Source organism: Caretta caretta, chromosome 8, assembly GCF_965140235.1.
Source record: "Caretta caretta isolate rCarCar2 chromosome 8, rCarCar1.hap1, whole genome shotgun sequence".
Lineage (NCBI taxonomy): Eukaryota > Metazoa > Chordata > Testudines > Cheloniidae > Caretta > Caretta caretta.
Genome location: NC_134213.1, coordinates 37,333,953 through 37,361,861, shown reverse-complemented (window position 1 = coordinate 37,361,861; position 27,909 = coordinate 37,333,953). Strand labels below are relative to the sequence as shown.

At 56.5% G+C, this 27,909-nt stretch overlaps 1 protein-coding gene across 1 annotated transcript; it reads left to right on the top strand.

The window, feature by feature from the left end:
- Window positions 1–1,027: 1,027 nt before the first annotated feature.
- Window positions 1,028–27,825, top strand: APBB3 (amyloid beta precursor protein binding family B member 3). The gene is made up of 12 exons (XM_048860161.2): window positions 1,028–1,150; window positions 12,858–13,048; window positions 13,279–13,355; window positions 16,780–16,840; window positions 17,430–17,576; window positions 18,028–18,155; window positions 18,698–18,812; window positions 19,620–19,707; window positions 20,646–20,729; window positions 23,011–23,126; window positions 24,037–24,222; window positions 26,060–27,825. Exons 1-12 carry the CDS (start codon window positions 1,102–1,104, stop codon window positions 26,291–26,293), a joined length of 1,476 nt encoding a protein of 491 aa, XP_048716118.1. The 5' UTR covers window positions 1,028–1,101; the 3' UTR covers window positions 26,294–27,825.
- The last annotated feature ends 84 nt before the right edge of the window (window positions 27,826–27,909 follow it).

Sequence of the window (27,909 nt, the reverse complement as noted above, 5' to 3'; positions counted from 1 at the left end):
ACAGAGCCCTGGTCTCCTGACTCCTTGCCCTCTGGTTTACCTACAAGCCCATGTTTCCTCTTAGTGGGGTTGGGATGACTCCTTAGAGTTAGCTAGACAGAGAGGCCCTTCTAAGATCAGTATCCCTCTTCACTGTGACACAGAGTGGGCTGTGTTGAATGAGGAGGGGCTGTGTGATGGTCAAAGCCAGCCTTGAACTTTGTCCCCCAAGGTACAGAAAGGAGCTGCCCCTTTAGTTTGTGTCTGAGTGGGGCTGAGTGGAACCCTTTATATTTCACTTAAATACCCAGTGTTCTTCTCCCAAGAACCCCAATCCTTGTACCTACCACGGTAGAGCAAGCTCTGCTCCTTGGGAGAGGTGTTTCTACCAGGGAAAGCTAGAGACAACAGCAGTTTGCCCACAATAATCCTTCCGCCTACAGCTTTGGGTGGGAAGCTGCTCCCCACCCCCTCTCCCAAATGCCCTATGGCAGAGATGGGTGGCTGAATCTGGTCCCACTGATGAAAGAAGCTGCTCTCAACATTGTCTCCTTAGACCACATGGTTTTCCTGGCCCTGCTGGGAAAGGGGAGTCGGGTCCCATTACAGATACTAGGGTGATGGGTGTGGGAGCCAGTGGGACCCTCAGGATCCCCTTGGACCTGGATCCTTGCTGAACAGAGCTGGCCAGATGCTCCCTTCCCGGACGGAGCAAAGCCGGGTCTCAGATGAGGGCCGGAAGTGTCACAGCCCCTCCGGCCAGGCCTCTGCCTCACCGCTGCAGTGACCCTGATGAACACTGCGCAGAGTGGCCGCCTTTGGCCAGCTCGCCTGGCTGCAGCCGCGGCCTGCCCCGGCAAATGAGCCCCCTCGACCCGCACCCCACATTCTCCCCAGCCCCTCTAGCCTGGCTCCCCCCGAGACTCTGGGCCTCTGGCACGCCACGGACCCACTGCTCCTCCCTTCTGCCCCGCCCCGTGCACCTCCCCTCCAGCCCCCTCCCCCGGCCCCGCCTCCCCTGCCTGGAGCCTCCTCCAGCCCCGCCCCGCGCTCCAGCCCGCTGATCGCCCTGCAGCCGCCGCTCGCCGCGTCCCGTCTCCGGGCGCCCGGCTCGCCGAGGCCATGCTGGGCAAGGACTACATGCTGGCCATCATCCTGGTCAACTGCGACGGTGAGAGCCGGGGGGGCCGTGCCCGGGCAGGGCAGGGGCCGGCCTGGCAAGGGGCCATGCCTGGGGAAGGTCGGGGGCCGTGGCCGGGCAGAGAGAGAGAGCCGTGCCCCCTGCGCTGTGCAGGGGAGGGGCAGAGCGCCAGCCCGTTACCCTGGGCCGGGCGCTGGGGGCGCGAGTCCCTGGCTCGCTGCAGACCTGTTGCTGGTCACCGGGCTGACACCTGCTGGGGTGACGGTCTGCAAAGGGCTCTCTGCGCGGAGCATGGGCCGCCGGCTGCTTCTTGCCGTCCTGCCTTCCCCCCATGCAGGGGCGGCTCTGCCTCCTCCCGGGATCCTTCCTGCAGGCTGGCTGGGTCAGGCCGGGCCATGCCTCGGGCAGCTCTCCATGGTGCTGAACGCGGACATGGGCTTGGCTCTGCAACAATCTCTTGCTCGTTAGTTGTGAGGTCTGCGCTGAGGACTGGGAAATCCTCGGCCCAGCCTCTCCCCGTGCAGCTCAGGCCCGCAGCCCTGCCAGCACCAGGAACAGCAGCCCGGGTAATCCCTTCCCCTCATTTTACTCAACTTTCCTGATGCAGAACATGTGTGGAGTAAAAGGCAAATCTGGAAGGGCTGGCTGGCTCCGGGGAGTGGAAAGCCAAACTGCAGCTGTTCGCTGCAAATGGAACAGGTTCCAAATCTCCCCCAAGTGGTGGTGGCGGTGGTGGGGAACTGGCTGGGGGAGGATGGGAGTCAGGTGAAGGTCCTTTATCTCAGTCCATCCCCAGGTACCCAGTGACCATCCCACCTGCTGGCTGATTGGCTGGCATGAAATGAGCTGAGTGTCTCAGTTCAAGTGTCCACACCACACCTGTTCCCCTTGTTGGGAGTGGAAGCAGAGGGGCCACTGGGCCCCAGACACTGGAGCTGCCTCTTCTTCCTATGGGTGGTCCTGCAGGTGGGGATTGGGAGGCACTTGCTGTGCCACTGCCCATGCTGTCCTTGTGCTGTAGACAAGCAGAGGCCAATGGCCCCTGGCATGGCAACCTGGCACTTTTCTCCACCACCAGACTCCTGGTGAAGTCAGGAATGCCCTGTAGCTTTTACCCCCACTTTGTTTCTTTGGGAAGCACACAGAGTCTGAGTGAGGCCAGGCATGAGAGCTCGTGCTCCTTGCAGAGGAATCTCTCTGATGACTATGGGCACATCCGCACCCTAGTTTACCTGGATCCCACCGGGGCTACTTGGCTGCCCCGAGCAAATCCAGGGCCCCTGCATATGCACTTGCTCTTTTGAAAAACAAGACCCACTTGTCCTGATGTCCCTACTCTGGGATTTCCTGCAGCTGGGCAGCTTTAGCCATGCGGCCATGCTGTTACCATCTATTATTAGTAACAGCATGCTGAATCAGGAAAGTGCCTCTCTAAAAGGTTAGCATCGCTAAGGAATTCCAAATGATCCAAAGTTGTTACCCGCTGGTGGCCATCTGGTGGCCTTAGTGAAATGCGTTTGGTGGGTTTCAATACATTTCCCGGCAAGCAGGTGTCCAAATCACCAAAACCATTGCCCGTCTCAGCGGAGAAGCCAAGGACTGAGCAGGCCCTGAAGACCCCACTCCTTTGCACTCTAGAGTCATGGCTGAGGCACGTTGGGCTGAGAAGGGGTGGGGGCAGCACTCAGGTTGTGTCAGAATGCGCCAGAACACCATTCTCAGAGCTAGAACAGTGTTACAGTACTTCTGCCAGTCCCAGGCAACCTCTCTCACTGGCTGCAGAGTGTCCTCTGAGTGGCAGGTGCCGGGCCCTGTTGGCAGGTGCTTGGAGAGGTGTTAGTGTGGAAAGAGCTGGGGACACAGCAGGCAGGGGAGTGTGGGGGCCCAGAGCTACTAGGAGTCCAGCGCGGAGCTAGATCTGGGCAATGTGGGGAGCTGGATAGTGGGATTGCCTGGGCAGCAGAGCTCCCCACAGGGAGCTGGGCACAGGTAGGGGGAGGTGGGCACAGGATGGGCTCTGCAGGAAGTCATCCCCTGCTCCCCATGGCATCCTCCAGCTCTCTCACTGCCCTTATCTTCCTCCCAGCTCCCTCCACTCCCCCTCTGCTCCCTGCTTGGCACTTATTTTTTAGGACTCCAGCACTGGGTGGAGGTGGGGGAAAACTGGCACTGCCACTGCCTGGACTGCACCTGATCTGTGGCTACAGAGACAAGTCAGCCTCCAGTGAATGTCAGGGCATCCCTTGCCAGCCTGACAGCCACACCAAATATGTGACACTGTATAAGCAAATACGGTTTGTATTAAAGATAATTTTTTGCTAAAGCAACGACTCCCACGTCACTTCCCAAAGCATCCTGCCCAGCTGCTCCCTTTACCCTGCCAGAGATCAGGAAGATTTCAGCTGCTTCTTCCCAATATGTAGCCATTTAACACCTGAAGGAAAGTTATCTCCATCTCTCCCAGCCTCACATGCATCTTGGGCCCTGAGAACTGAGCAGCTGAGAGGAGAAGCTGGAGCTGGGGGGAGGCTGTGCGGAGCTGTAGCCCATTCTGACCAGATTAATCTCCATGGTGAAAGCCTGCTGTCCTTTGATTAAATTCCCAGAGTTGGCATGGATTTGATAGCAGTTTAGTGTCTTTGGGATCAATGTTATTATCCTGCCATGTAATTCTGGGCTGGGATTTCCGTCGCAGTCATTGGCTGGAGGGTAGAATCAATGACAAGTATGGTGTATGCCCACCAACACTGAAAGACCACGGTCCCCTAATGCAGGAAAGGGGGCAGCATTAGGGTATGGTAAATGCACTAGTGCTATCGATGGAGAGCATCTCCCAGGGCCTGATCTTGTAAGATGCTGAGTGCTCCCAACTCTCCCTGAAGTCCCAATGAGAGGTGAGAGCATGCCACGTCCCCAAAATTGGGCCCCAACTGCAGAAGGTGGAGGCCTGTGCAGGGATGAAGATCCACAGTGCAGCTCAGCTGGCTAGGCTGCAGGGTGCTTCCTCTTCACTCGGTCTCAGGAGTCGGTGTATCCGCGCTTATTCCCAGTGTTGCAAGAGCCTGGTGCTGCATGGGAGGAAGGAGGCTTGGGGCAGTTGAGAGGGGCTGTCTGAGATCAGGCTCCGGGCACAGTCTCTCTATGCATTGAATGAAAGACAGGAAAAGGCTTGTCTCTTGTGAAGCCAGTGTCAAGATCCCTGTCATGGGGGCCTCTACTCACAGGGGGCACCTCCTCCTGGGTGCTCTGGGCATTAGCTCTTCCAGCCTGAAGCCTTCTTCTTGCGGTTCCTCGGCCTGCCCTCTCGCTCTCTCGTGCTGCGGCCCTTCTCTTGCTCCTCGGGAGGTGCTGCACCCCATCTTCAAGGCCTAGCCCTTTGGCCAAGTCCTCCTCTTCCAGAGTACTGTCAACATCTTCCACACTGTCCCAGGCAGTGCTTAACCCCACTGCCCACCGTGACTAGTGCAGATGGTTCTGGACAGTCTTCAAGTTCACAGCCTAGATTGTGCCACTAGCTCAGGGGAATGCAGGCCCGCTCCCTACACTGGGCCCCAACCCAGAGACCCTATCTCCAGCAGCAGAGGTCTGTACTAGCACAAACCTTCCTGCCTCTCCCCTGGAGTGCTTCCTACCTTGCCTATCCCAGCCTCATGTTCTCCACACTTTGAACCAAACCCCAATCTCCTGGGTTGCTAGACAACACAGACCCTTCCTCTTGGGTCCAAATCCCTTTCTCCCCCTTGTCTCAGGGAGAGTGACTGTACCCTCCTCCCTGCAGGCTCCTTTCTGCTCCCAGCTCCCTGGCTTTCTCGAAACCCCGTCTGCTCCTGCACAGGTGAGCTTCCCTCAGTTGGGGCTTTCCCATCACTCTAAATGGCCCCCACTTTGCAGCCCCTCTGGCCCACGTTAACCCCTTCTGGGAAAACATGGGGCGCACCCCACCCACTCCTGGCACTCCTGGCCTCTGGGCACTGGGGTGCAGAATACGGACCCCCAGTCTGTCAGAAGTGAGGCCAGCTCCCTGGGGTGGGGACCAAGCAGTGTGCACCCTCTGCAAACAACCTAACCAATGAGATCTCTGGGAGAACGTGGCTGAGAGCCCAGGGTGAGGAGGAACCTTGATGTGATGCTGTGGCCCAGGAAGCTGGTCTGACCACAGCTGCCTGGGGTCAGGGCAGCAGCTGGCCCTTTAGAGGCGGGCTTCTCTGCTGCATAAAGTGGTGTGGGTTGTGCCATTCCTGCCCATTGGTGGTTGGCAAAGCCTCCCTGCCAGTGGGTTTGTTTCATAAACTGCTGTTCCCACTTGGGAACCCACCTCCTTGCTGAGATCTGCAGCAGGACACTGATGTTGCAGTTGTGGCAGCTTTCCCCAGGCTTGCTTGTGTGTGTGTGTGTGTGTGTGTAGGCTGGCAAGTCCCACACTGCTGAACCTTTGGGATGGCCCCACGCCTCAGCAAGGAGAGGGAGGCTCCCTGTCGCCTGGTATTTCAGACAAGCTGAGGGGCAGGGACACAAACTCGCTTGCCCTTCTCTTCTGCAGGGCACCTGGTGGATCATTGCACCTGACCTCCTGGGAGTAGCTTGTCCAGGCAGCAAGTGCTGCTCCTGCCAATGGTGATTTGAGTTCTAGGCTAGGAGAGGCATGTGCAATTGAGGGGGGCAAACCCCAGTAGGGTGTGGCTGTGGGGGAATGAAAAGGAAAATCTAGACTGAGTCTCAGGACCAATTTCCTGACAGTGAAGTGGGGGTGGGGGGCAGGGAGGGGCTGGGAGTCCCATTGCTTGAGCAGTTAGGATCAGACGGGATATAACCATGCCTGGGGAATGCACCCTTGGGAGAGCTGCCCTGGCCCCAGTGGGGAACCTGCTCCAGTTCAGAGGATTAGGTTTCAGGTCCATAGGCCTTAATTTCAACTCTAGACCAACAGTTTCCTCCCCGGCTCCTCTTAGTGCTTTCTTGGCAGATCTGGGGCCTGGCCCAATGCCCAGTGACATCAGGGGAGCCATGACTACAAAGGGCCATTAGTGCTTTTGCCTTTCCCTCCAGCCCCCTAACCATTTTGTGGCTCTTCTTGGTTCCCTCCAATTTGCCCCTGTCTTCCTGGCACAGAGGAGCCCGGCCTCAATGCCATATCCCCAGCACAGTGTTGCAAGTGCTGTGTAGAGAGAGGCATGGTGTCCTCTCTGCTTGGATAAGGCACAAACTCTCTCTGGTTCAGACCCCAATGGCCTGTGCCTTCCTCGTATGTTTCACCCCTTTCAGAGCACCACCAGGCCCTCAACCCCTCCTGGGGATAGATACATGCAGTGTAGGCTTGAGCTCGTGGCAGATTGTGGGCCATGCTTGGGCACCGTCTGGGCACTTCCCTGGCCTCCTGAGCGAAGGGCTTTGGCAGTGACAGAGGCTGTGGGGCTGGCAGTGGATGTGATGGCTCCGATGGTAGGAAAGAGCTGGGCCGCAGCTGACTGCTTTGCTGCAGGCTCTATGCTGGGGCATTAATCTTTCCGTGTGGAGGGTGCAGGCTGCTTCTACCAGCAGCTGGCTGAGCCTGTCCGACTGATGGTGGGACCTGATTAAGTAGAGTGTGTCTCACAGTTGCCTGGGCGAGTTGTGCCACCGGGGAGAGCAGAGGCACAGAGTATGCTAGAGCTTGCTGATGGATTATTCACCTGCTGTTCTGCCCATGTTGGGCATCTCAACAGGATAATAACACAGCAGGGGCATGCTGACCTTTGGCTATTTTTAGCTGTATTCCTGGGGACAGATACAGTTACAGATACTGCACATTTGATTCCTACAGGAAAGAGCTGGGCTGCAGGTTCTCATTCATGTCCATTCTGAGGAGGGGCAGGGACTGAGCTATTCCCCTGCTTCTGAAGTGGGGTGGGTGTGTGGCATTCAGGGCCTCCGAGATCCTCAATAATTTCCATTTTACTTTTCTTTCTCCTCTTCCTCCCCCCAAAGCATCAGCTGGTGTGGCTCAAGTTAGACCCCCTCATTCCTGCCCCTGCGGAGGCTATGTGTAGCCACACCACCATGACCAGTGAGCTCAACACATCTCAGAAGCAGAAAAGCACTGGGCCTGGTCAGTAATTGGTGGGGGACTGAGAGAAAGGCAGTGGCAGGTGTTACAGGACATGGTGTTAGTGCTCAGCAGGGAGCAGTCTTCCCTCCGAGTCAGAGCAAAACTAGTGCCCCAGGGTGGCTCAAGGGGATGCCACGCAGCTGGGGCATGCAGTCCCGGTAGACTGTCTGCACTGTGTTTTGTGATCTGCAGTGTAACACCCGGAGATGAAAGACCATCTGTGACATTCCCCTCTGGTGTTATCCAGACCGGTGATCTGCTAGGTCACTCCAGTCCTTGACTCTGGGAGCCAGGCTTACCCTGCTCTGCTGTGAGAACCCCCATTCCTGGGCCATTCACACACAGCCTCTGGCATGTAAGCTGCTCCCAGCTACTTGCAAGCGAACGACACTAGCCAATATCTCCAGGCCCAGACACAACCCTAGGAACCTCCGTCTTGCAGTGTCCAGTTATGCCTGCTGGATGCGTCAACCTTATATGAGTTTATCAATTTAACAAAGAAATTTATATGTACCAGGCTTGTTATCCCAAGGGGAGCCTCTGACACACTTCAAACCAAACTCACTGCTTCAGGTAGAATAAACAAACAAATTTTTAACTATAAAGATAGATTTTAGGTGATTATAAGTCAAAGCATAAGACGTCAGATTTGGTCAAATGAAATAAAAGCAAAACACGTTCTAAGCTAATCTTAACACTTTTAAAGTCCTTACAAACTTAGATGCTTCTCACCACAGGCTGGCTGGTTGCTCTTCAGTCAGGCTCTCCCCTTTGATCTGCGCTTCAATTGCTTGGTGGTGGTGTCTGTAGATGTAGGTGGAAGAGAGAGGAGGAGCATGGCAAACGTCTCACCCTTTTATCATGTCCTTTCCTCCCCCTTGGCTTTGCCCCCCACTCCTCAAAGTCAGGTGAGCATTACTGAGTCTCTCCAAGCAAGGTTGAGCAATTCCCCTGGTGTGGCCTCATGCAGGTGGGTCATTGCATTGTAGCTCCTTTGCTGGACAATGTCTGTTGATGGGTTGTTTGACACCCCACCTGGGCGTTGGTTACTTTCCTTGCTGTTGCCTCTGGGGAGCTAATATCTGGCTGATTTCCACAACTTACAGCATGTTTTAGTGACCACCATACTACACAATTCTCATAACTTCATATGCATGAATGATACACATATATAGATAGAGAAATGACTTTCAGCAGGTCATAACCTTTCCCCTGATACCTTACAAGGCATGCTTTATATGTAGGATCACGATTATATGAAAATGAGGACTATGGGGTTACAGCACACTCCCCCAAGGTATAGAATGTCACACCGTCCCGCCTGAGCCCTGACTGCAGCACATTATGCTTCTGCTGCACTGTGCCAGTCTTGCCTTGGTGGCACTGGGTTTGCAATGCATCTCTCCCTGTGTGTGCCTGAGCTCTCTGGCTGGGCAGTACTGGGGATTGATGCTCCAGGGCTAGCATTGCCCCTTGCACTGTAAATGGAGGCTTTGGAGACTGCCTTTGGCTCAGATCCTGTGTGCCTGAGATGGCCATTGGCAGAGGAGATGCTGAAACTTCTGTGCTGGGGAAAGTGCCAGCTCCAGCGAATGAATTAGCTTTGGCTCCATCCAATTAGTGGTGCATTTGCTCTGAGTGTGTCTCTGGGGACAACCAGCTCCAGCCCTTCACCTGTGCAGCCCCTGTCTTGGGGCCCCCAGTGAGTGGCAATGGCATTAGATCGCTGCTATTAGCTCTCAGGCTGGGGTTTGGGCCTACAGCTCCCAGCTGCAGGTGGCTTTGGCAGCCTGGGTTCCTTTGCATCAGGACTGCTGGGCTGAGCTGAATCTCTGGTTCCTCCTTGAAGGAGGAGCTCGGACTGTCTGGGAAGCCCCTCCAGCGCTGTGTGATCCAACTCCATTGAAGAGACTATTGGTATAAATAATCTGGATTGGTTAATGCAGTGTTAGGGGTAGAGATTGCAACCTGCAAAAACTTCCAGGAATCAGTCACTTGGCTACAGAGAGTGAGGTATTACAGATGTCAACTTAACTCCACCTGTATGTGCCAGGGCATCGTGCTGAATTTCCTGGCTTTTGAGTGTCTCCAGCCACAGCCTTTCTGCTGTCTTGATGCCACTGTAATAGCCACACATGCTCATTGCAGGAGAGAGTGTGGGCCAGTGGATAGAGCAGGGGAGGTTGAAAGTCAGGACTCCTGGGTGCTATGGTTTATTTGCTCCGTGATCTTGAGCATCTTGCTGTCTCCCCATCTGTAAAATGGGACAGATGCTCACCCCGTTCCCAGGAGAGTTGTAGGGTGGCCCAGAGTCATAAAAGTGCTTTGAGAGCCTCATGGTCAGGCATGTTGTTACAGTCCCTAGTCCTATCACTGCACTGAACAAAACCACCCCCAGCATTGTACAGAGGTTCGGATGGGCCCGTGCTTCTGTGTCTGCAGGATCCCGCCTGCCTGTGAATCAATGCACGGATTCAGTGATGGAGCTATGGAATCCTCATTCATTCAGATAACTGCACTAATCCTTGCAGCGGGCGTGTGTATTTCTGGCAGGTTGCGCTTGCTGTGTCCTTACTTAGCTAGGCTAGCGAGTGTCCTGTGCACATGCAGCTCCACTTGGTAACGGAGGTTCCAGCTGAGAACCAGGAGCCAGAGTCCATGTGCAAGGATGCTCCCTGCTGGTTTTTTCACCTGTTTGAATTTCCTTTGTCTTCCCTTCCTGCTTGATGACTTAGTTTACTGCTTACATGCAAATTAAGCAGAGCGCACATTCCTTTGTTTAGGACAGCTGTTTGCCAGCTTCCATCTGCACAGGGCTGTGTGGTTTGGAATGTGTGTTAATCGCACCATATAGGGGAATCGTATAACTTCTCATGTAATGTTGCCACATATATTTTACCAGCAAATGAGGAGTTTTCAAAGGATACCTTACCAGGCATACGTTGTACAAAGATTATTCCAATAGTGGGTAGGCTGGGAATACGGGGGTGTATTCCCTCACAACTGGCTTGTTGGGGTCGAAGCCATGAAGTGTGCGTTCCTCTCCTGCTTGGACGCCTCTGGAGTGGCAAGGTGGCTTTTTCTCTAGGCTCAGAAAGGAGGATGAGCTGTCTGAGCCCCAAGGGGATTTGGAGAAGTATCTGAAAATGGAGATGTAGAATGGTCTGGCCCTTTGCTATAGCTGGCCCCAGGGGATGGCTCAGGGCAAGTCTACACTACAAACTTGAATCAGTGCAGCTGTGCCGCTGTAGCACTTCTGGTGAAGACTCTTAAGCTGACAGGATAGCTCACACCCCTGAGAGATGTAGTTGTACCGAAGTAAGTGTGTAGTGTAGACCTGGCTTGGAGGTGTGACACCAGGCTTTAAACACTGAGTGTGTGTCTACACAGCAGAAAACCCTGCAGCAGCCAGTCTCAGAGCCCAGGGGAACTGACTGGGGCACACACTGCAGGACTAAAAATAGCAGTGTGGCTATTTGGGGAATGGGGTTGGGCTGGAGCCCAGCCTCTGAGACCCTCCTGCTCGCTGGGTTTCAGAGCCTGGGGTGTAGCCCAAACCCAAATGTCTACACTGCTATTTTAGCTCTGCAGCGTGAGCACCCTAAGCCCAAACCAGTTTTCCGGGGCTCTGACACTCACAGACATGGGGCTTTTTTTTGCTGTGCAGACATACCGCCAGGCTCCCTGCCAATCCCAGAGGGGGTCAGTCCAGCCCTTTCTCCTTCTCGGGATAAGAAGTCCAGCACTTCCTTTGAATGAGTGCTCAGAACCCAGGGTTCTGTGTGCTGCAGATCTAAAGGTACTTCTCGAAAGAATGAGAAATTGCTGTTGTGTGCCGTTAGGTGCCACCTGCGCCCTCCACCCCAGAACTGGCTGCATTTCAGTGGGGCTGCGTGGATAGTGTGTGCAAAGTGCTTTGGGATGTAAGTTGCTGGGAGAATGCAGATGAAGACGAGCAGCTGTTACAGTGACAGTTGGATGGAGCTCCAGAGGGAAGAGCTCTAAGCACAGTTAACATTTCAGAATGTGATCCTGGAAGTCCTCTGTGTTCAGAGCCACGAGGGACTTCAGAGGAGTTTGGTGCGTGGGGCGCTCCAGCACTGGGCCCTCCCATCCCAGGTTTCCGGGCCATTGATGCAGTCCTTGAGCTCACCCCTTTGTGATGCGAACTTTTCCATCTAAGTATGAACCAATGGACTTCATACGAGGAGGTTCAGGAGTGACCCTCTTTCCTCATGCTCTCCCCACTCTCTGGGAGTGTGACAGCTCCACCACAACCAGGGGGCTTCCCCCATCACAGCTGGATCAGGACTCAGCCCTGGCTGAAATTCACCAGGAGTCTAGACTGTAGAAAGAGGAAGTGAACTGGATTGATGCCATGGAGTTAGGAAACAAAATTACCTCGACCCTCCCTGTACACTTAGCCGTGTGTGTGTTGGATACACAGATGATGCACCCACAAGACATGCACATGAAAGCTTGTCTCTCTCACCCAGAAACTGGTCCAATAAAAGCTATTACCTCACCCTCCTTGTCTCTCTAATACCTTGGGACTGACACGGTTACACCAACACTGCATAAGACATGCACATAGCAGTTAATGTGACACCACACCTATACAAAGCAAACAAGGTGCAGCACCCCTGAACTGCCTCATGCCCTTGTCCCCTATTTCTCTTTCCACGCTGTTTTGTCAGCTTATGCCCCTACAGAGACTGTCAGCTTTTCAGAGCAGGGACAGTGTCCTTTTAATTTGTTCACCTGGTGCCTTATTAACAATGCGCAGCTGTTTGTATTCTAGAGGCAGCGCCCTTCCCTCTGAATTCCTACTGAACTGGTGCCTCAGAATGGCTCTGTGCTGCTGGAGGTGCTGCATTCCAGCATGGTGTCCTGCCTCAACACGGGGGCTGGACTTGATGACCTCTCCAGGTCCTTTCCAGCCCTGCCTTTTTGTGATCGAGGACAGATCCTGATTGCTTGAGTCATAGGGATCCTGCAGCAGGAGCACCTTACCTGGTCTGGCTCCAGGCTAACTGCTGCTGCCTCAGTTCCCGGGGAGATCACTTGGCCGCATTCAGTGCCGCAGGAGAGATGCTGGCCTGTGGGACTCACGGCCTTGTCCAGAGTCTCTTTCCATGCACAGTTTTAGTCTTCAAATGTAAAACTTGGGCAGACATTAAACCCAACAGCAGTTCCTCTGCCCACCCAGGGCCTTTCCCCCTTAGCCTCTCCAGCTCCAGGGGCTACTACAAGAGCCCCTCTCCCCACTCCAGCTGAGCTATTCCCCATTTCTTATAGAACACACCTGACCCCTTCCAGCTGGGGCTGATAAAGTGAATAGGGCTGGCTGGCCCCAGGCCTCCTGGCCCTTAAAGAGCTGGAGTTTTTGCCTTGGTGTCCTGGCCAAATTCCAGTGTGAATAACTGCATTCTGGCAAGGTTCCCAGCTGAGTGCACTGTAATATCTTTCCGGTCCTAAACTATCATGTAGGATTGCTGGTAAACAAGTGTTGTGTCCCACCCCAGAGGTGGCTGCGTTTCGGCCCTGGGCAAAGGGACAGTGCAGTATCTGTAAAGTGCATTGGGATCCTTTAGGATTAAAGTTGCTCCACCAACCCTGACCCCAGCTGCCTGATGCTTTCTGTGTTCCTAGATAACCTGTGGAGTGACCAGAATCTGGAGACAGAGCCCGACCTTCCCCCAGGATGGAGGAAAATTCATGACTCCTCAGGGACCTACTACTGGCATGTGCCAACGGGCACCACGCAATGGCAACGGCCATTGTGCACTTCTAGCCTGGGAGGGAGCCTGGCGGCTCGCAGAGAAGCTGTGTTGCAGGAAACGGTACAGAATGCCAGGAGAAAGTCGGCTTTAGTCTTAGTACTGCCAGTTCTGTGTGGGAGGAACGAGATTAGATCAGTCACCTCTGGTCACCCTGGGAGGGGAGATGGCCAGGGCTAAGCAGGGCTGTGTTAACAGGGGGCCTTGCACCCACCAGGAACACTCATCTGCACACAAGCTCCATGTGCTCTCTGGTGGCCTTCTCACAAGTCTCTTCTCCTGTCTCTGCTCAGGATCTGTCGGCAGCTGCAGTAAAGCTTGTGTCTGAGGAGAGACCTGTCCCCAGTCTGGTGGCATCATTGCCCAGAAGGTAGGGCTCGCCGCACAGGTTACCTTGCCAAAGCATGCCTGGTTAGGACAAACCCCATGGGAGAGAAGTCACTGGCACCTTGTCGTGTTCACCTCCCTGGATTAATCCTTACCTCTAGGCAGTGGTGAGCTGGAGCCGGTTCGCACCGGTTTGCTAGAAATGGTTGTTAAATTTAGAAGCCCTTTTAGAACCGGTTGTTCCACGAGGGAAAACCGGTTTTGAAAGGGCTTCTAAATTTACCTGGCCAAAAGTGGCGCCTTAGGCGCCGACTCCATGGGTGCAGCCCTGGAGCACCCAAGAGGAAAATTTGGTGGGTGCAGAGCCCCCACCGACAGCCCCAGCTCACCTCTGCTCTGCCTCCACCTCCTCCACTGAACGTGCTGCCCCACCCTGCTTCTCCGCCCTCCCCAGGCTTCCCGCGAATCAGCTGTTCGCGCGGGACACTGGGGCAGGCTGAGAAGCTGGTGGCGGCTTCCCACTCAGGCCCAGGGAGGCGGAGGTGAGCTGGGGCGGGGGCGCGAGGAGGGCTGCCCGCACCGCAGCAGGTAATCCGGGGGTCGGGGGGTGCACAGGGGAACCGCTCCCTGCCCCAGCTCATCTCCGCCTCCCTCGGCCTGAGCAGGAAGCCGACGCCTGCTTCTCAGCCCTCCCAGGCTTCCCACCGAACAGCTGATTTGTGGGAAGCCAGGGGAGGGGGCGGAGAAGCAGAGTGGGGCGGCGCATTCAGGAGAGGAGGCAGAGTGGAGTTGAGGTAAGCTGGGGCCGGGCGTGGGTTGGGGAGCTGCCAAATTTTCCCTGTGGGTGCTCCAGCCCCGAAGCACCCAGGGAGTCGGCGCCTAAGGTACCACTTTTGATGTGATCAGTGGGGGGAGCAGCCGCTCCCCCTGCTCCCCCCCCAATTACGCTCCCCCGCCCCTAGAAGCCAGAGGGACCTGCTGGATGCTTCCTGGGAGCTGCTCCAGGTAAGCACCTCCAGAACTCCCCACCTCGCCCCCCGGCAGGTGCCTCTGGCTCTTAGGGGTGGGCACCCACTACGGTGGCCCATGAGACCCTCCTACCCAGTTCTGGGGGCAGTCAGGGGACAGAGGATGGAGGTGGATGGGGCAGGGGTTCTGGGGGGGCATCAAGGAACGCAGGGGGGTTGGATGGGGCAGGAGTCTCGGGGGGCAGGAGTGGGCAACGACCAGGAGGGAATCCATTGTTAAGATTTTGCCAGCTCATCACTGCCTCTAGGGTTTGACTCAGCCCAGCTTTCATTCCAAGTGCTGGGTCCCCCTCCTTCCCTGAGGAGGCAAATCCACAGCCTAGGGTGCCTCACGATCAGGAAGCCGTTTCCTGACAATCAAACTATATTTTCCTCTTAATTTCATCCCATTCCTCTTAGTTCCACGCTTAATCCTCATGGAGTCCCTGGGCGATGCTCTGAACTACTCCCTATGAAGCCAGTCAGGACTCTAGTGAAGTCTCCTCTCTGTGAGCAGAGTGTCTCCAGGGCAAGAAGCTCACATGGCTTCCACCTTCCTGGGTCTGACCTCGGAGCATTCAGCATCCTCTGCCCCTCCGTGCACTTCCCACAGCGAGTCTGCCCAGGCAGGGTCCTGGGGAAGCCAGAGCGTCCTGCACCCCAACTCCACAGTCAGACATGACTCTTAGGCAGCCAGTAAAACAGAGGTTTATTAGATGGCAGGAACACAGTCTAAAACAGAGCTTGTAGGTACAGAGAGCAGGACCCTTCAGCCGGGTCCATTTTGGGGGGCAGTGAGCCAGACAACCATGTCTGCACTTCACTCCACGTCCCCAGCCAGCCCCAAACTGAAACTCTCTCCAGCCCCTCCTCCTCTGGGCTTTGTCCCTTTCCCGGGCCAGGAGGTCACCTGATTCCTTTGTTCTCCAACCCTTTAGCTCTCACCTTGTAGGGGGGAAGGACCCAGGCCATCAGTTGCCAGGAGACAGAGTATCAGCCATTTATGTACACTGGCTCTTTGCTCTGCAACAATTACACCCCCTTATCCCACCACCTAGAGACTTAAGAAATGCATAGGGGAAACTGAGGCACCCCTACAGGATTCAGAGGAAACATTAAGAACAGTCCCACTTCGTTACACCCTCCTTCTGCATGGGCTACCCGGCATCAGTTTCTGTCCCCACATAGTCACTGCTGAGCACCTGGCATGCAGGGAACCCCTTCTCCTCAGCCACTCTCTCCAGCCCCGTCAGCGCTTATGGGTCTCCTCTCTAAACTTCCCAGTTTGTCCCTGGCTTTCTGGCCATGTGGCATCCAGGGATGAATTAAACCATCCTGCCCCCCTTCCACAGCTCTGAAGAGCAGGACTTGCCCTCTCTGCTCTGGGAGGCAATGCCTTTGCATGGGCAGCCCCCAAATCCACTGGCTTAACTTGCAGCCATGTGCCAGTAAATCTGCACATGGAGAAACTCTCTTACTGCCAACATCTGTCTAGGCAGCTAACTAAGGGGAATCAAACCTCATACTTCAGGGCCCTGGCCAACGGGGAACCCCCCTCCTCACCTGAGCAGCATTGCACATTGGGCCAGGTGATTTGTGGGGTGTCTCTTGTTTATCACTTCCTCAGAAGAGTCAAGTGCCAGCCACTGCTAGTGGCAGGATGCTGTGCTAGGTGGGCTGGCATGGCCTGATTTGTTATGGCAAATGCCACGTCCCTGCTTGGCATGCTGGAGAATGCCGGGATTATACTCCCTTTTATCATGTGCCCTTCACAATAGTAAATGGGGGCATGTCACACTGTTTGGGTCAGGAGTAGCCAACATCTTCCCAAGCCAGACAGTGTCTCAGGAGAGAGAGAACTTGCCCTGATCCCAGAGGTGGGGCTGGGCACAAAGCTTGGGGGAGGGGGAGAGGAGAGGGTTCACCCTGATCCCAGTGGCAGTGAGGCCAAGAGCTTGTGTTGTCACTGCATCGGATCATGAAGTGGGGCCCATGTCACGGCAGATGGAGGTGGATTCCAGATCCTGGGGTCAGGGTTCTGTGGGCACATGCTCACACCCCTTCTGGGAGAGCCCTGTTTGTTGGTGCTTCCCGGGGAGCAAAGGGCTGGTTCTCTTTGCTGTGGGAGCACAGGGACTGATGGGGAAATGGGAAGGAGGGGCCCTGTGCCTAGAAGGCCCTGGCCCCAACTCATGGCTGTTTGGTGGCCTGTGTGGAAGCAGCTGGTGGGCCTGGGTCCAGTTCCTAGTGGGGGGTCTCTATCAAGAAACCCCACCCCAGTGAGCACCCACCAGGCCAGGCCAGGGCAAGTGAGCAATGCCTCCTGGCCCAGGCAGGGTTAGACACGATGCCCTCGCTGCTCTGGGGAGAGGCAGAGGCCCTTAGCCTGCTGGGCTCCTGCTGCTGCTCCCTGCCATGCCCTGCTCATTGCCATGGCTAATGCCGTGCCTTCCTTTGCAGGACCTCCATGCCGTGGCATGGGGAGGAGTTCCCTCCCGGTGGCACAGAGCCTGGCTCCAAGGTACCGTCACTGAAGGGCCATTTGGTGAAGGCTCTGAAAGGGAGTTAGGGTATGGGAGGGGGCTCAGAGCTGGGACAGGGGCTTGGGGTGATCTAGTGGAGGGGTTTGGGCCCTGGGGGCTGTTGGTGCAGCTGGGCTGAGGCACATTTCAGTACTCAGCATGCTCTCATGGCTCCCTTGCTGGCTGTGAGTGAGACCTGGGAACAGACAGAGAGTGGGTCGGGCTCTGAATTCTCACCTGTGTGCACTGCTGGCTTCATAGCATCATAGGACTGGAAAGGGACTTCGAGAGGTCATCTAGTCCAGTCCCCTGCACTCAGCGGAACCTCTATGGGCACAGGATGGTGCTAGTAGCTGGGTAGCTGGGGCCCTGGGCCCAGATGGTCAGAGTCCTGGGAGGCTGGCATGGCACAGCTTGGCGGTGCCCCCAGCGGGTTGCCCTGACAGAAGCTGTTCATACTGTGTTGATTAGCCCTCTCCCCAGACTGGGTCACTATATTGGCCGTGGCTCTGTCAGGCTCAATGAGGAGGAGCTGGTGGGGGGTCTGGGCTGTTGCTAAGTGTGACCCCCATGGGTCTCCCCCTTCAGTGCTTCGTTGTGCGCTCCCTGGGCTGGGTGGAGATCCCGGAGGAGGACCTGGCCCCAGGCAAGAGCAGCATCGCGGTGAATAACTGTATCCAGCAGCTCTCGCAGAGCAAGTGTGAGGGTCGGGACCCTGCGAGCAGCTGGGGTGAGGTGAGTCCATTTCCTGGCATGGGCCAGAGACTGCTGGGTGCCACAGGTTCCGGAGGAGCGCGGATCTGCTCACAAGTGTCAGGACACTGACCCCAGAGTCCTGGCTTCCATCAAGCCTGGCTAGTGACTCTCCACGGGGATCTCCTGCCGTCTCAGTGGCAGCCGCGACTCTGCCCGATTCAGGATCACTGGCCAGAGGGTGAGAGTCACTTCCCATGTGCCCCCAGCCAGCCCGTCCATCCTGATCTCAGACGCAGGCATGCAGCCTGGGGCACTGCCCTCCCCAAACACTGCATGCTGGGGGAGCCCTCAAGCTCCTGGCGGGGGACAGGGTGTCCCATCCCCACCTGCGTCTGGCCACCCCTCTGGCATGGGTGGGAGGGGGAGCTGGACAGCCTGGGGAGGGAAAGGGGAGAGCTGTGCTCTGAGCGCCCCTGCTCTCTCCTTGCAGGGCCAGAACATGGTGATGATTCTGAAGAAGGACACAATGAGCTTGCTGGACCCTCTGGATCATAGCCTGATCCACTGCCAGCCCATCATCAACATCCGTGTCTGGGGGGTGGGCTGCAACAATGGCAGGTAAGTGGCCGAGGCAGTGGGGGGCTGCCAGAGCTTGCTCTGGGGGAGCCCTCACCACCCTGGTACAGAAGGCACCCTCCCTGGCATGTGGGCAGGACTGCCCTGGGTCCTGTAATTCAGCCTCCAGGGGCATTCCAAACTGCTCTGTGATCCCTTAGGGTCTGGTGCCAGGATGTGGTGTCACCCTAGCAATGGGGCATTGTTGCGCATAGCACAACACGGCACTTGCAGCCCAGGGCTGGCATGGCTCCCTTGCACTGTACCTGCTGGGACACAGGGCATTTGCTGCTGGTTCTCTGCAGTGGGCCTTTTCTCCCCTCCCAGCGGGGCCCCCAGGGAAGGTGTTGGTGAGGGGTGCATTGAGGTGCATGTCCCGGCTTGCTGCTGCCACACAGGAATCAGTGCATTAACTGCTGACTCCTTTCCTCTCTCCACACGCTGCCACACCGGCTGCAGGGACAGGTAATGTAGCTCAGCTTCCCTGGGTGGGGCCAGCTCCCCACCCACAACCTCCTGCTCATCCACCTCTCCTCTCCTTGCAGGGATTTTGCTTTCGTGGCCAGTGACAAGGACACGTGCATGCTGAAGTGCCATGTCTTCCACTGCAACGTGCCTGCCAAAGCCATAGCCAAGGCCCTGCATGAGATGTGCTCCAAGGTATGCTCCTGGGGACAAGCTGCCCAGCATGCCTGGGCCTGTCCCAGCCTGGCCCCCTCAGCCCTGCTGAGCTGTCAGCAGGGAGTCCTGACCTCACATGCCCCTTCACTCCTTTAGATCAGGCTTCTCCTCGGCTAGGAGCCAGGTTCCCCTTCTGCAGGCAAGTGTCTCAGAACCGGACATGCCCCAAGCCTCGGGCTGTTGGGAGGCCTCCCAGAGCAGCATTTATGCTTGGGAACAGCATGAGGCAGGACCAACAGGAGTCGCTCCCTGATCCAATGGGGACTGTCCAGCCTGGCCCTGGGGAGCGGAGACCATGGCCAAGGTACTGATGAGCACTGTGGGTGAAGTGCAAGGCTGGGAGTCAGTAAGGTCTGAGTGCCAATCCCTGCTCTGCAACAGACTTGCTTTCTAGCCTCAGACAGGTCATTGCTCCACTGTGTGCCTCAGTTTCCCCACCTGATGAAACAGCTCTCCCTCCCTGAGCTATACAAGTGCTAGTGAGAGTAATAGCTAGCTCCTATACAGTGTGTTTCAAAGGGACGATGGGGAAACCAAGTTACAGAGACTTGCCAAAGGTCACCAGCAGATCTAGGACTAGCATACAGGTCTCCTGAGTCCCAGGCTAGGGCTCTAGTCAAAGCCATCAGGCCATAGACAGCCACACTCATTTTCCCTGGTACTATCCTGCTATCCAGCAGGGTCGTTCCTGCCTGACCTCCCAGGGCCTGAGTCCCACCAGCTGGGATCTGAGAGCAGAGGCCTGTGGAAAGTCTCTGTGTGATGGTGTTTCTCTGTGCTGTGCAGATTATGGCTGAGCGGGCAGTGGTCTGCAACAGCCTCACTCGATCCGTCACGCTGCAGCCCATCTCGCCAGACAACTTACCGCTGCAAGGTACTCCAGGGCATTCCCTTCATCCCTCCACCGTGTGCACATGCCTCCCACGCCACCTGGGGGCACAAGTGCCAGACGAGACCCCATCACCTGCACTCTGCCCACTGATCATCTTCCCCAGGCCTACTGTCAGCATCACCACCCCCTGCGCACTCTGCACAGCTCCCATTTTGAAATCTCCGCTAAAGACTTTGCCCACAAATGGTCCTTCCTTTCCCCTAACGCAAGCATCTGCATGAGTGACAGGGTCAAGATCTGATACTTCCTGGCCCACCAGGGATAGAAACCATCACCTTGTCCCATGGGACAGCTGGGAACTCCCTGCCCACAGGTACAGTGTGCTCCTTTCTAGCCCTGAAAGGGGCTGAGCTATCAGCTCTCAAACTGATGCCCGCCCACCAATTTATAGATAGGGCTGTATGCCAGAGGATGGGGCTCACTCTCTCTCTCCCACCAAGGCCTGCCCCATTGTACCCATGGCAACCTGTTGTCATAAGCAGGGTGGTGGTGGGAGATCTAGCAAAATACAACCTGTCTTTGACAGAAAGGCTTAAGGTGTGTCCTGGGCTGTGCTCAGAGCCTGTGGGGCTGGGCTCAAGGCAGGGGAGTTCCTAGCGCATCTTCAAGAGAAGGAAACAACCCCACATGCACAGAACCAATCCCAGGGTGGTGGAGGGCTGTACCCCAGGAGAATGGCTCATCTCCTGCTCTCGCTGTCCTGTAAGCTCCGAAGCCAAGTGACTGGTGCTAGGTGAGGAAATCCAGGTCACCCATGCCTGAGACACAAACAGGCATCCTGTAGCTAGGCAGCCCTCAGGTCAGCATTTGCCTGGGGGTAATACAATGAAGCCCCCACCCCTCAGTAAAGAGGTGGGCTTTGTTCAAGGTGGTGAGGAGCTGGAGGAGAACTTGCTCTGGCTTGCTCTTGTCTCTGGCAGTTGATATTCTGGACGCCGTGAGGCAGTCTATCCAGAAGTATGAAGCCCTGTATATCGGCAGCTTACCGGTGCCCAAAGCCATGGGTGAGTAGCCCTGGGGGAAGCTCTTGCTGCAGTCCCTATGCTGTTACATCATATGGGCTGCTGCATACTGAAGGAGGGTGGGGGGAATGCCGCACCCACTGAATGCTGTGGGTGGCCGAACAGCCACTGGCCTCAATGGGAGCAGAGTTAAGCCAGCACTGAGAGCTCCTGAAAAGCCCAGCCAGGCTGCAGAACTAGCCTTTGGGCCTGCTCCTGCGCCCAGCCCCTGGGAGTCTAGTGCCGTTGAGGCAGCGCATGTCACCTTCCTGCCATCATGTGTCTGCCCTGCCCTGGAGGGGGCCATCTCTGTGGGCAGAGGACCGGTCCCTGTCCATGACTCAGTCAGCACTGCTGGGCTGGCTGCCAAGGTGGCTGGTGGGTGCCAACTGGGGGTGATGGGGGTGCTTGGCCATGGTCTTCCCTTCTCTCAAGTCTTTATTTCCCAGTGTCCTTAGGATGCAGGGTCTTCCCCTCACCCGAAAAGCAATCCTGCCTCATCCCAGCCAGTCAGCCCCAGCACTGCAGGAGGCTCTGCAGCTCTGAGGAGTGTGTGTGTGTGTGTGTGTGTGTGGGTGGGTGCCCTGGTCTGGGAACCCAGCATGGGAGGAGCTGCCATCCCAACCTAGAAAATTGTGGCTCAGGGCAAGTCCTTGCTCAGGTACAGGGCTTAGCTGTGCCCCCCTGCAGCAGGAAGGCATCATTACATTGTCCCATAGGCGTCACTGAGGGCCGTATAGTCCTCCCTGGGGGGGTGCCAGGCCAGAGCATGAGTGTCCATGCTGCGCCGCAGAGCCAGCTTTGGTGGTGTATGGCACACTGCGGGGTGGTGGGAGCAGGTGTCTGTGCTGGGCTGCAGGCCTGGGTGGGGGCACTGAGGCCTGGCTGTGCTGTGGGCCGGCCTGGGGGTTGCCAAATTTTTAATTGCCCAAAACTCGAACACCCTTGCCCTGCCCCTGCCCTGCCCCTTCCCAAAGGCCCCACTCCCACTCACTCCACCCCCCCACCCTCCCCCGTCGCTCACTCTCCCCTACCCTCACTCACTTTCACCAGGCTGGGGCAGGGGTGTGGGGTGTGGGAGGGGGGTGAGGGCTCCAGCGGGGGGTATGGGCTCTGGGGTGGGGCCAGAAATGAGAGGTTCAGGGTGCAGGAGGGGGCTCCAGGCTGGGGCCAAGGGGTTCAGAGTACAGGAGGGGGCTCAGAGCTGGGGGTGTGGGAGTGGGTGTGGGGTGGGGCCTCTTGGAGGGAGTTTGGGTGTGGGAGGGGGCTCACGGCTGGGGCAGGGGGTTGGGGTGTGGAGTGTGGGCTCCGGAAGGGAGTTAGGGTGAAGGAGGGGCTTCTGACCTGGAGCAGGAGGCTGGGGTGTGGGAAGGGGTTTGGGGTGCTGGCTCCAGCTGGGTGGCGCTTACCTCAGGTGGCTCCCAGAAGTGGCCGGCATGTCCCTCCTCTGGCTCTTAGGCGGAGAGGCCAGGGGGCTCTATGTGCTGCCTCAGTGGCTGCCTTTGTGCTTCAAAGCTGGACATGGCAGCTGCTTCTGGGAGCCGTGCGGAGCCAGGGCAGGCAGGGAGCCTGCCTTAGCCCCACTGTGCCGCTGACCAGATTTTTAACAGCTCAGTCAGCAGTGCTGACCAGGGCCGCCAGGGTCCCTTTTTGACAAGGCGTTCCAGTCAAAAAACCCTGGAGGGTTGGGGTGGGGCGGGGAGCACTGAGGCCTGGCTGTGCTGTGGGCCGGCTGGGGGGGTGGGGAGGGGGAACAGTGAGGCTTGGCTGTGCTGTGGGCTGGCCTGAGGGGTGGCACCGAGGAATCCGTGCTGTGCAGCACTCAGGGCTGGTCTGGGGCACTGCTGCTGCCTGTATACCCAGTTGTGTTGCTTCCTGCCCCTGGTCTCCAGGGAATCTCCCCATTCAGTGTCTCCACTGGCTTCTGCACCAGTGACGCTGCCCTGTCACCATGGAACTTGCAACCTCTGCAGGATTTGCCGGCATCTCCTGCCAGTCTCTAGCATGTGCTGCCTATGTCTCACCCCAGCTGAAGGAGCTGCTTGTGCGCCCCTCCCTTCACCCCCCTGGCTGGATGAAACTGCCTGTAGCCCCCTATCTCTCCCCACCCCGCTGGACACTGGCAGTGTAGAGCACTCCCACCCTTGCATTTCCCTCTGGGCAGCACAGCCCTGCTGAGTCCTGTAGGTTGATGGCTTCAGAGGAGCCTGATGGGTGAGTGGTAACTGGCCTTGTTGTGCCAGGAGCGCAGGGTGTGGTCCATCCCCTCTGCTTATCTCCCCAGGGATGGACATACTAAATGAGGCCATTGTGACCCTGATGAGCAGCCAAGGCCGTGAGCAGTGGACCCCCTCCCTTATCAGCGTGTCAGACTCGGTGATGACGGTGCACCAGGCAGAGGTAACACTCCACATGCTTGGCCTTCTGGGGGCTCTGCCACAGGGCACACCACCCCTCTCCTGCTGCTGAGGGGTGCCCACCAAGTGGTTACCTCTGGAATACAGGGGGGTCACTCGCTGAAGCCCCCATGCATCCAGTGGAACGGGCTCTAGGGTGGGTTTGGGGGTTTCTCACTGCAGCCCCCACTGCCCTGGAGCCCACCCGGGTACACACCTCTGGCAAATGCAACCAGAGAACAGGTCCTACTGACTCTGTAGCCAATGCCCTCTCACCAGCCCTCGGGCTGTGGTTCCAAGCCACTCACTCACTCGTTAATGCTGCTAGGCAATGCCAGCAGTGCTCAGGGCTCTGAGCTGGCTGAAAGGAGTTCAGCGCCGCCAGCTCATGGGCTCTGAGGTTTGTCTGGTGCTCCACATAGCTGCCATCAATTGTTCTGAAGGGACAGTGAGCACAGGCCTTGGGCAGCGAGAGAAGCTCAGCCAGCGGCAGACACAGTGAGGGCCTGGGAGGAGTATTGCCAACTCGAGCAGTGAATAGGCCAGCTGGGCTGCACTCCTGCAGGAGTTTGCAAGGACGCGTAGGGTGTAGGCACCAGGAGGAAGAGGAATAACGTAGGGGGCTCTGAGAGAAAATAAGGTGAAATGAAACCAAGGGAACGTAGGGTGGTGGTTGGAGAAGGCTCATTATCCATCAGGCCATGGAGTCGCTTCCCCGTGTACAGGGTGGAAGCTCCATTGCTTGAGCCCTGGGGACAAAGCCCTAGGCCCAGGGGATGGCCTAGCTGGGACATGCTGGGTCTTTTCTGCTGTGGTTCTTTAGATCCCTCTCAAGGACACTGGGGTAACCCTGAGGCAGGGTTGTTTCCTCTCTGCTTGAGTCTAGTGACTGCTCTCGTGTGTGTTCCTTTGAGGCTGGTGAGGAAGACGCCCACATCTTTGAGTGCCAGGTCCGCTACGTGACCTTCATCGGGGTTGGGAAGGACGCTCACACGTTTGCTCTCATCGTAGACATGGGGCAGCAGCATTTCCAGTGCACGGCCTTCTGGTGTGAGCCGGACGCTGGCACCATCTCAGAGGCTGTGCAGGCTGCATGCATGGTGAGTGTGCTCCACCCCACCCCCAGGGGAACTCCCTGTGGTGAAAGGTGCTGGACTGAGAGCCCTAGAGCCTGACACCTTCCATCTAGCCCCAGAGAGGGGCTGCGTGGGCTGCTTTCCCTTAGCCCTGCCCTGCACGGGGGGTGGGGGGGGGTGTCCATGATACAGTCAGTCCTTGCTCTCTACTGAGACCTATAGAATGGGACAGCTCTGAACCCACCTGCTGTGGGCCGGCATTGCAGGCTCTTTTTCCCACCCTGGCCTTTGGGATGTTTCACCTCTGAGCCATCCCCATGAGGGGCTCTGTCTTGCCTTGGCAGCGGGGGTGGGCTCTGCTCTAATAAGCCCCCTGAGCCACCGCGGTCCCTAGAGGTGTGGGCGTCACTGACAAGTCTTAACAAGTATGTAGTGCTTTCAAAGAGCTGCACAGCATGCGGGTCCTGCCGGTACATGTCTGCAGCAGGGTCCAGGCAGGGCGGGAGATGCGCTGCTGTCTTCCCTCACCTGGGGCAACATGTCCTCTGGAGCCAAACCAGGTTCCCTGTCAGAGCCCTTGCCTCTCACCTTGGTGTTTGGAGGGGATCGACTTGCTCAGCTGCCCCCTCAGGCCTTGAGGCCGGGGATGCACCTGGATGCTTTGGGGCCAAACAACATGCCCAGCCTCCTCCCAGCCAGACTTTGGCCACCCAAGGGAGCACCCACAGTCCCTGTAGAAAACAGTGTTTAGAGGTCAGGGGTGGGGCATAGTCTGGCGGGGGGTTAGTGTGGGGACAGATGGAGGTGGGGCAGGGGCTGAGGGGTTAGTGTGGGGGTAGATGGAGGTGGGGCAGAATCTGGAGGGGTTAGTGTGGGGGTAGCTGGAGGTGGGGGAGGGTCTGGAGGGATATAGTGTGGGGGTAGATGGAGGAGGGGCAGGATCTGAGGGGTTAGTGTGGGGGTAGATGGAGGTGGGGCAGGGTCTGGAGGGGTTAGTGTGAGGGTAGATGGGGGAGGGGTTTTCATTTTTCACATCTGACACAGATGTCTGAAAAAGAAATCTGTTAGCATTGGAAAAAGTATAGAGAAAGGCAACAAAAATGATGAGGGGTATGGAACAGCTTCCGTATGAGAAGAGATTGAAAAGAGTGGGCCTGTTCTACTTGGATAAGAGGTGCTTAATGGGAGCTATGACAGAGGTCTATAGAATCATGAATGGTGTGGAGACAGTGACTAGGAAACTGTGTCCACTCTACATCAGTGGCCTGGCGAGTACAAGGAAAGGGGCTGCTCCCCTTCTAAGCTGAGGAGCTCTGGACATCTAGAGAGAAGGTGCCATCAGCATCTCACAAACTAGGAGACTGACTAGAGACAGGGAGGATTTGGGTGACTCAGAGCTGGGGGAGCAGGGTGGGAGAGGACTCTGTGGGGAGTGGGGTCTAGTGGTCAGAGTAGGGGGAACTGAAGATGCCCTTTTGCTGGTATCATCCGACTGGAGAGCTTGCTGAGAACTATGATGCACACATGAAATGCAGAGCCAATTTGTATGCATGGGAAGGGAGCGGTTCTAGTGGATAGAGGAAGGGGTGGAGACAGGGTTCCTGGGTTCCATTCCCAGCTCTAGGAGGGAGTGGAGTCTAGTGATCAGATGAAGGGGCAGACTGAGTCAGGATTCCTGGGTTCTATCTTTAGCTCTGCCAGCTGCCTTTGAAAAACTACCTAATTGCTCTGTGACTCACTTTACCCACTGTGCAGGGATGACAACGACCCTTCTCTGCTTGCTGGGCTCTTGTTGAGGCAGAGTGCACTTTGTGGTCTAGTCTCTGCGACACTCTGACCCGCTGCTCCCATTCTCTCACAGGTTCAGTACCAGAAGTGTCTGGTAGCCTCCACCTCACGGCTAAGGCCAAAGGGCAGCTCACGCTCGGTGCTTAAGATGAAGAGGACGGCATCCGTGGACTCCCCAGGGTGCCCGTTCCCTTCCACGGGCCACTCCCTGCAGAAAAACGGCAGCAGCGCCAGCTCTCGGAAGCGGGGGGTTTTCTCGTTCTTGGAAGCGTTCCGGCAGAAGCATTCCATGCTGCACACCCCGTAGGGCGCAGCTGTTCAGGGTGGGGGGGCAAGGCACCGGGCTCCTTGGCTGGCTTGTGTAAATAGAGTAACCAGATCTGTTGGCGCTCCCTGCAGCTAAGGCCCAACAGACCCAAAGAGCGAGTCCATTCCCCACAGGGAGAGCCCCAGCTGGCCACAGAGGCAAGGCCAGAACCCGATAGTCCTTTGCTTTCTAGATTACCCCCTGGGGAGGGAGGTGGGTGCAGGGAGCTCTGGGAAGTAGCGATGACACAGCACATGTATGGTTCCAAGCAGGGAATGTTTCTTAATATCCAGAGCAGCCAGCAGCGAACATGACACGCAGGCCAAAAGCAACCAAGTTCTGCCCTCGCCACCTGACAGGGGTCCGGAGTGGGCAGATGCTCCAGTCAGGGCACAGCTCCTTGGGATTCACTTTGGAGTGGGAGCTCAACTTGATTGTAGCTGAAGGCTGTGGGCGCTGCTGCCACCACAGCAAGGAGGGTTGGTGTATCACCAGGACTCACAAAGCCAACAGAAGGGATTCACCTCCTCAGCCCTGGCTCTTCCCAATGAACCCCTTTGATTTTCTGACAGCAATATAGAGGGCAGGCATGGGCCATGGGCCTGTGTCTACTGGCTGCAAATACGAGGAAAAGCCTTTTCCAGGCAACTGACTAACCATCCCCCCCGCCACGCCCTGAAAGAATGATCTGCTCCCTTCCCACTTCATTCAATAGCTGGTAACATGGTGCTGGGAATGGTAGGAGGCCTGTGGAAAGGGAGGGCTCTATTTCACCCTCCTGCTATGAATTGTTTAATTCTAAATGAATTCTTGCCTCCTTTGCTCTTAATAATATCAGTGGCAGCAGCCCCAGTGCTCAGACACAATCCTTCCAAAACAAACCAGGGAGCACTGCTTAGTGATCACACACAAACCCACAGCAACAAACTGGTGTGCACAGCTCCAATAACTCACAGTGTATGTAGCACCAGTGCTCATCTCAGAACACCAGCACGCGGGAGCAGCCCTTCAGTAACAAGCCAATGCCCATGGGCTGGTACCGATACCATGGTGCCCAAGGCCTGGCACTGATACACCTGTGCTCCTGTGAAGGACAACTCTAATTTTAAAGGTAGGAAAGGTAGTGTTTAAAGGTAGTGTTGGGCTTCTAGTGGGTTGTTATGAGTTTAGAGCTGGTGTGAATTCCTACTCCTCTTGGGGGAGCCCGTGTGTGAATTCCCACCAAGCCTAGTGAGTACTTGGCTCAGCTGTGTCCCGAGCAGGCCAGTTGGGGGCTGCAATTGTTAGGTATAGTATGGGCCAGCTGTCCTTCCAGCTGCAAGCCAGTCACACATTACCGGCTGGTTCCTTAAAGGGTTTGTGCTCTTGCCCAGTTTGGAAATGACCTTAATCTGTCTTCACTCCCATATTTCTTTACACTTGCCTGTCAATTCCCTGGGGGACATCCCCATACGATAGACTGAAGTCTACCTCAGTAACACTTTCTATCTGATCATTTGTGCGAATAAAACACTAACATGCTGTGAGCACAAGCCAGTCCCATCTTTGCTTTGTCCCCTTCCTGCTGAGGATTGGATCAAGGTCAGAACAAGCTGTAAGGGGTGGGGGAGAGGGGA